At 43.9% G+C, this 8,981-nt stretch overlaps 1 protein-coding gene across 1 annotated transcript; it reads left to right on the top strand.

Annotated features, from left to right (window-relative positions):
• The first annotated feature begins 226 nt into the window (after positions 1–226).
• On the top strand, positions 227–942 carry LOC145111368 (uncharacterized). The gene is made up of 2 exons (XM_079047652.1): positions 227–367; positions 409–942. Exons 1-2 carry the CDS (start codon positions 227–229, stop codon positions 940–942), a joined length of 675 nt encoding a protein of 224 aa, XP_078903778.1.
• Positions 943–8,981: the final 8,039 nt, after the last annotated feature.

Below are 8,981 nucleotides of genomic sequence, written 5' to 3'. Positions count from 1 at the left end.
GACTTTGTTAACAAATTTGGTACGGAAGCTCTGAGCATCCCCAACATTGACATGGTCACCGCTGTGGAAGCCTTTAAAATGGGATTAAGAAAGGATTCACCCTTCTATGAAGACCTTGTGATGACCCCATGCAAAAGATTGGATAAAGTCTGGTGTCGGGCGTTGAGATTCATAAGGCTTGAAGAGGATTGAGTGATCTAGAAGAGAAGAAACCCTTCAGATCAATATGAAAACCCCAACAGGAAGGCCGAATACTCAACTCAAATATCCTATAAATCGAAGCCCTATTCCAAACTGGATCATCACAGGGTTAATGCCCTTGAAGATGGAGGAGAAGAAGAATAGCTTCCTAAAATCATTGACTATTGTTTTTCTGTGGATGTTTCAGGTGTAATTCATGATATGCAGGTTCTTGGAGATAAAGAAGGATGGCCAAAGAGAGTCAGCAAGTCCACCGCTTGGAAAGACAAGTCCAAATGGTGTGCTTACGACGAAGACTTTGGCCATATGACAGAGGACTGCATAGCCCTACGAAAACAAATCAGCTACCTCCTTAGCAAAGGACACCTCAAAGAGATCCTCAGGAGAAATAGAGAAAAATCCAAGGAGAACAACCAAGATGATCATAGGATCCCGGAGAAACCAAAATCTCCACCCCCTGACGCTAAGATAATTAACGTTATCTCAGGTGGATCTAACATCTATGGTACCTCTTATTCTAAGGCTAAAAGACACGCCAAGGTCTCTAAAACAGAAAAGGAGGATAGACCACGAAAGAATACCATGGTTAGCAGTGAAAAAGAAATAACGTTTGACGAGACTGACAGTGAAGGAGTTCATGATCCTCACCATGACGAACTCGTGATAACACTGTACATGGCCAACCATTTCGTCAGAAGGTCCTTGTTGACGGAGGATCCATGTTCAATATCGTACTCCTAGACGCACTGAAAAGAATGAACATCCCAAAATCAGAGATAGTCAGAAGATCCTCAGTCCTCATAGGATTTAGCGGGTAAACAAAACATACAGTTGGAGAAATAAACCTACCAAAATACATAAAAAGGGTAAACTCAATACAAAATTTATGTGTTATTGACACCCTGTCCTCTTATAATGTGATACTAGGTAGACCATGGATCCACGAGATGAAAGCGGTTCCATCAACATACCATCAGTGTGTGAAGTTGCCCACTCCTTGGGGGACAGTGAAGATCATGGGAGATCAACAGGAGTTGAAAGAATGCTACAAAACCTCTATGAAATCAACGACCAAACCCCAAAAAGCATAGCAATCAAGGCAGGGAGCATGACATGTTCTAGAGACGAAGGAACAATATGTAAAGGAAGTGCCCCTGAGCATCGAGGATCCTGAAGCTAAAGTCCTCATAGGATCCTCAATGCATGAGCAGATCGAGCAGGATCTATTGAATTTCTTAAGAACCAGAAGCAAGACATTCTCATGGAAACACGAAGATATGACAGGTTAGACAAGAGTATTGTTACTCATAAACTTAATATTGATCCTTCTTTCAGACCAATACACCAAAAGAGAAGGAAGTTTGCACCCGAAAGGAATCAAATCATCCAAGAGGAAGTAGAGAAGCTCCTCAAAACAGGGGTGATCAAGGAAGTAAAGTTCCCAAGATGGCTAGCTAATGTGGTTGTCATACAAAAGAAAAACGGAAAATAGAGAGTGTGTGTAGATTACACGGATCTTAACAAGGATTGTCCTAAGGATCCTTTCCCTCTACCACATATTGACTCTATGATAGATGTGACGGCTGGCCATGAACTCCTGACCTTCATGGATACTTCAGTAGGATTCCAAAAAATCCAAACGGAACCATCAGACCAAGAAGATACTTCATTCATAACACCAACAACTATATATCGTTACACTGCAATGCCTTTTGGTCTTAAAAATGCAGGTGCGACATATCAAAGATTGGTGAATGGAATGTTCAAAGATAAGCTGGGGGACACCATGGAAGTTTATATTGGCGACATGGTAGTGAAGTCTATGAAAACCGAAGATCACCTTAGAGACCTCAAGGAAGCGTTTGACATCCTGGACGAGTACAATATGAAGCTGAACCAACTCAAATGTCACTTTGGAATGAAGTCAGGTAAGTTCCTTGGATATATGGTAACCAAAAGAGGGATAACAGCAAGCCTAGAACAAATAAAAGCAATCATGACACTAAGATTCCCATCTTCGACAAAGGACATCCAAAGGCTAATCGGAAGAGTAGCAACACTATAACATCCGGAATTTTGGGTATGATAGTTTGCGTTTCAATTTTTGAGGATTTTGGGAGGGACTCGACGAGTCGAAGGTCTGACTCGCCGAGTCAAGTCGAGGTGATCACGTAGATTTAATGAGTAGACTCGCTGAGTAAAGTCTGGGCGGAGAAAACACTATGTTTCCGGGGTTGGGGCGTATTTAAGGGAACTTGTGACCTTAGGTGCGCCTCATACCTCCTGTGAGAAACCCTAATACACCATTGGAGCTATGAGAGAGTTCTTATGATGAAATAAAGTAATTTGGTGGGTCTTATGGAAGGAAAAGAGCATGATTCAAGCAAGAAGCGAGATGGGGGCCATGGATCTAGCATTTCTTCACGTGGAACTACTGTGGAAGGTATAAACTTGCATCCTTTTCATCTATTTTGGTTAGATTTCGTGATCTTGGGAGTTTTAGGGTTTTACTCCCCTTCTTTTGTGCCTATGAGCTAATTGAGACATAATCTGAGGAGGGAAACCTCAGATCTGGACCTTGTGAGGTCCTTGAAGACTAGATGCCCCAGCTTTAGTTGTCCAAGTGAGGGTTGATGAGCTAAATATTTCATGGAGGGCATGTAATGGCATTTTGAAGCAATAGCATCATGCATGAACGTAAAGATTGAAGCTTTACGTGATTATTGAGCCTTGAGATGATAGATCTATAGATTAGATTGATAGATCTGAGTGAAATTGTCTGGATGAGAAAAGGGCTGGATAGACTCGCCGAGTCCATGAGCCGACTCGACGAGTTGGATAGGGTTTTCCTGGTCAAGCTGAATCGCTTACTAACTCGGTGAGTTGTGGGGTCATCTCGACGAGTTGATCTAAATCCACCCGAAACTTCGGAAAAAGTGAGTGGACTCGACGAGTCACAAGGGTGCACTCGCCGAGTCGGGTCACATCTGGACTGTGGACTCGAATTTGACTACGGTTGACTTTAGGGTTGGGTCAACCATGTGTGATGGGAGCCATGGAGGGGTAAAATGGTCTTTTACCCTCTTAAAGAGTTAGACAGAGAAAGAGACTAGTCTTGCGCGTGTTTGAGTATGAGTAAGTATTGCTAAGAAATGTTTATCCTATGTGTTAGGCGGAAGCTAGGTCGAGATTTCTGAGTGTGAGGCTGTCACATGGTTGCTTTCAAGGTGAGTCTTCTCACTATACTTTACCTAGAGTGGTGTTATGTGTGAGCGGAAGGTCTTATGAGCTATGATGAGTATGTGATGTAGGCTGTTATATGATATGTATGTGCTATGTTATGCTATGAGTAGTATGGTATGGACCGGAAGGTCAACCTTGTATGGGCCGGATGTTCAAGATGTTATGGACCGGAAGGTCTACCAGGATTATGGGATGGAAGTCCCCTAAGACACATTGACCGGAAGGTCTCATAGAGCTATAGCCTCGAGTGGCTTATGTGTTGTATGTAGTATTTTGGGGAACTCACTAAGCATGCGTGCTTACCGTGTTATGTGTTATGTGTTTCAGGTTCTTATCAGGATCATGGGAAGGTGGCGGCTCGATTGTACACACAAGAGAAAAGATTCATGAATGAGGATCCTGGACTTTGATAATTACTTTTGAAAACTATTTTGAAATACGTTATGACATCGACACTCGAGATTTTATGAATTATTATATGTGACGTTGGTAATTTAAAATTGAAAATTTTATTTGAAAATTTACGGTGTTACAAGTTAGTATTAGAGCCTTGGTTTGAGGGATTCGGATACACCTTCGGGCATATCTGAACTCAAACTGAGGATTTGAGAAAAGTTTTCAAAAAGAAACGATTTTCTAAGATAAGTAAAAGATTTTCAAGAAAGCGGAAAGGAGCAGTGTGTACAATCAGCCAGCGCCCGAACGGTGATTTCCCAAAATACCCTTACGTTACATGTTATGAGATATTATTTGATATGTTATGCATGCTAGAGAGTAGGCTAGGTATTCATATCTAGGACTAGAGTGGCCTGATTTGTGATGCCTTAGCCTAGGAGTTACTGCTGTTGTGAGTTACTTCGAGAGTGAGTAAGTAGCAGAGAGGAGCTTGTGAGAGGTCTACTAGAAAGTGGCATGTGTGTGATAAGATGTAGAGTACTTGTGATCTGGAATCCTAGGAGGAGGACTTGGGGTGAATACTGATGTGGTGTGGAAGGTAGTATAGGGCCTGTACTACTGGAAACACCAGACCAGTGAGCAGTCCAAGTAAGAATCATTGGGATGCTAAGGAACAAGTAGGTTTGAGTGATCGAGTGCAAGTATACTCGAGCGAGTCTCTGATTTCTTTTATGTTGTGAGACGTCGTGGATGGTACACGACACACACCGGAGAGCAGCAGTGTTAGCGATGATGAGATTTGCCGTATGATTCATGACGAGGTGGCTGCAGCGATCCGGGAGGCTATTCCGGAGGATTCTAAGTAGCAGATTGAGAGGTGATGTCATGGTTCGAGTACCATGATAAGTAGCAGATTGAGAGGCGATGTTATGGTTCGAGTACCATGATAAGTAGCAGATTAAGAGGTGATGTCTTGGTTCGGGTACCATGATTCATAGCAGATCGAGAGGTGGCCACACGGTTTGAGTACCATGACATGTAGCGGTTAGTGCTTCTGGTTTTACCAGTTATTCCGTGGTGATTTTATAGACTGAGATCAGATGTGAAAGAGTATGGGGCCAGAAGGCCATGATGAACGAGTTTATTGGAGCAACCCTTGAGAGGGAAATCGAGTTAGCCTCAAGGGATTGTTGGTGAGATGCCAGTTGGAGTCGCAAGACTCAGGGATGAGTAGGGATGATGCATTATGGAAGAAGACGGTCTGGGCTGAGCGACTGGCCGATAATGGAGATGTCACTTTTTGTGACTTGGGTGGTGCTATTTCAGTTTTCTATGGGATGAAATTGAAGGTAAACCCTGTGGGGTAGCAAGCATGGTGACGTTCTCATCAGAACATTTGGGCATTATGTTGGCTGCGAGGTATTCTTATACTAATAAAGAGTCATTAGTGGGACTAAGACGGATGGGAACGAAGAGGTGCTTTGTCGAGAGTGGTGTATTGTTATTGTCAGTTTCCGAAGGATGAGATGAGTATACCGGGGCGGTGGCTCTCGTGGTCCACATTGTGTATCGAAAATGAGGATGAAATCTGTGCTTTTAGGATTATTTCTGATTTGGGTAAGCGGGGCGAAGAGTTAGAGTCAAGTGTGTGAGAGGGCACTATTCCCGATTGGATTCGGAATAGTGGGGTCCCGGCGGTGTATCAGTCCGAGGCCTCAAAGCATCTAGAGGCAGTTATGTGGGGAGGATTCTGAGATGCTGTCAGGGACGGTGTAACATACCGGAAATTCAGAAGTATAGTTGAAGGGGTAAAAGTGTAAGTTGGAAGAGAGGGACTCGGCGAGTTGGTGCTTAGACTCGCCGAGTATGGTCGCGGATTCTTATCCGGGTTCACAGCTGGACTCGGCGAGTTCATGAGTGGACTCGGCGAGTCCATGCTGTTTAATGAAACCCTAATTTCCTGGGTTGGTGACCTATTTAAAGGCCCTTAGGGCCGTCATTTGCGGCTACCAAACCCCAGAGAGAAACCCTAAGAGATCTAGACCGTTTGGGAGGAAGGAGTGGCCATTATTGATCTTTTTGTTGGTGTATTTGCAAGTAAGAGGTGACCAAGGCAAGAGGAGGCTGAAGGAGGTGCTATCTTGGTGATTTCAGAATTCTTAGACTTCATATTGAGGTATTTATTCGGACCTTCTTCAGTTTTATTTTTGATTCTTAGAGTTAGGGTTCTCTAACCCCTTTAGAGGATGGTTTTGTGGAGCGACTGGTCCCTTCTCGAGTTTATGCTTTGGATCTGGACCCAAAGAGGTCCAGAGACCTTAACCCTTGGAGCTTTATGGGTTATTTTGGGAGCCATGAGCTTAGAATGCTATTTTTGGGGCTAAATCACCAAGTTAGACCATTTGGATGTTATATGAGTGTCAAGGTCTGAACTTTACGTGATTATCAGGCTTGGGAAGGTCAGATCTATGGATTGATGAAACAGATCTGACCTCAGGAGGTCTGTGGAGTTTATGCATGGCATGAACTCGCCGAGTCCAAAGGTCATACTCGGCAAGTAGGGTGCGGGTTTCCTGTAAATCATTCAGTGAGTAGTCTTGCCGAGTTGGGAATAACTCAGTGAGTCGGAGAGAGTTAGGAGACTGATGTTCAAGGAGAAACTCGCCGAGTAGTTCTTGATACTCGTCGAGTTGTTGTTGATACTCGCCGAGTTGTTCTTGATACTCGGCGAGTTGCGTCGGGGTGGCCCCGCGATTCATGCCAGGTGTGACTCGTCGAGTAAGGGGGAGGAACTCGACGTGCCAAGTGGGACTAATAGAGTTAGTAGACACGTGTAGACTCTCCGAGTCGCCCTAGTGCACTCGCCGAGTCGGGTCAGAGTTTGACCATTGACTTTTGTTGGCTTTTAGGGTTTGGTCAACAATGGGACTGGTGGACTGTTTGAAGGGTAAAATAGCCTTTTTGCCTTCATAGAGGACATGTGAGAGTCTAGTCTAGCCTAGAGAGCCGTTATTGATTGATATGATTATGTTATGTGTTTAGGCTGAGGCTAGATCAGTGTATGCGCGAGCGGGGTAACATCCGAGACATCCGAGGTGAGTCTTCTCACTATACTTTACCTTGAGTAGGTAATCAGAGTTATGTGCTTGAGTATCTTGTATGTTATTTATGTGATGTGTGACACTGCATTACTTCTATGTGCTTTATGCTGTGTGTATACAGAGTTAGGACCGGAAGGTCCACAGAGTTAGGACCGGAAGGTCCACAGAGTTAGGACCAGACGGTCCACAGAGTTAGGACCAGAGGGTCCACAGAGTTAGGGCCAGAGGGCCCACGGAGTTATAGCCTCGAGTGGCTATTATGTGATATTATGTGGTATTTTAGGGAACTCACTAAGCTTCGTGCTCACAGTGTTTTGTGTTATGTGTTTCAGGTTTCTCAGGATCACGGGACGGCACCGGCTCGATTGTACACACCAGATGAAGCATTTGTTTTGAGGATCCTGGTTTATTAATTGATTGAACAAAAGAGTCATGTATTGTAACTTAAACAAATGGCATTTTTATGAAAAGTGTTAAAGAGATAAACGATTTTAAATGAAAAATTTGTCTTGAAAATTTGGGTGTTACAAGTTGGTATCAGTTGCATAGTTCAGTGGTACTTTTGAGGATGAGCAGAGCAAGCGGAGTAATCACCCAGAGTGAGTTCTATGTATTCTTCGACGCCCGAATGCTGCTTGCTTCGTGCTTTGTGGAACTCTCGATGATGGGAGTCAGCTACCAAGTGAATATGACGATATTCAGGAGGTAGATGGTTGGCATCATTAGGGGCTCTTCAGCAGCTGATGGCAGAGAAGTGGGAGAACCAGGGAAGAGCCTAGGAGTAACCTTAACCAGATGAGTACGCTGGCGGAGTAGAGCATTTCGCTGAAGAGTGAGCGCGCGTGGCGAAATTAGTGCACGAGAAGGTTGAGCAGCTACTTAGGAGCTCTGGAATGGTCCATGTGGAAAGTATGGGTAGATGTGGCAGGTAGTATGGGCCCGTACTACCGAAAGCAGAGGACCCATACTCAACACAGGGAGTATTCTGAAGGTTCTAAGTAGAAGATTGAGGAGTGATGTTATGGTTTGTGTAACATACATCAGAACAGACTACGGAGTAATTACATAGTTCGAGTTCCATGATTTGTAGCTGATTGAGAGATGATTCCATGGTTCGAGTACCATGATTTGTATTAGATTGAGAAGAGATAACATGCTTCGGGTACCATGATTCATAGCAGATCGAGAGGTAGCCACGTGGATCGAATACCACGACCCGTGACAGCTAGTGTTATTGGTTCTACCGGTTACACTGTGGTGATCGGTTAGACCGAGATCAGAGGTGAAAGAGTATGGGGCTAGAGGACCAAGATGAACGAGTTTTACTGAAGCATCCCTTAATAAGGAAATCGAGTTAGCCCCGAGGGATTGTTGATGAAGATGCCAATGGGAGTCGCAAGACTCAGAAATGAGTAGAGATGACGGTTATAGAGGATTACTGCCTGAGTTGAGCAACCAGCCGATAGAAGAGATGTCACCTTCTGTGATTTGAGTGGTGCTATTTTCGTTCCTTGTGGGAAACGTAGGAGGTGTGAGATTTCGGTTTTGGGGTTTAGGAGTAAAACCCTGTGGATTGACATTTATGACGATTTTCCTCCAGTATATCAGGCAGCATGTCTGCCGCGAGGTAAGGATATATATATATATATATATATATATATATATATATATATATATATATATATATATATATATATCATGAGCATGTAGTCGGTTGAGACTGAGGTGGTCAAGGACCACGTTGCACCCTATTTGAGTATAGTAGGGCATGTGGTAGCGGTATCAGTGGGAAATCCAGACGAGTATATCAGGACGGCAGCTCTTCTGTCTATGATGGATATTGAGTATGGGAGTGGGGTCCCTGTTCTTGTGATGATTCAGGTGTTGGAACTTGGGTTGAGAAGTCAAGGGTGAGGAGTACGATGATTTATTGTTTCAGTCTAAGAGAATAATATTACTGGACAGTTGAGATGTTCGGTATTGGGATGGTGTGAGACTTTGAACGACTAGAGTCAGTCGTGATGAGAAGTTCCTGAGGAT

Source organism: Lactuca virosa, chromosome 5, assembly GCF_052849685.1.
Source record: "Lactuca virosa cultivar CGN04683 chromosome 5, Lactuca_virosa_CGN04683_v6, whole genome shotgun sequence".
Taxonomy (NCBI): domain Eukaryota; kingdom Viridiplantae; phylum Streptophyta; class Magnoliopsida; order Asterales; family Asteraceae; genus Lactuca; species Lactuca virosa.
This window is presented reverse-complemented; position numbering and strand designations above follow the sequence as displayed.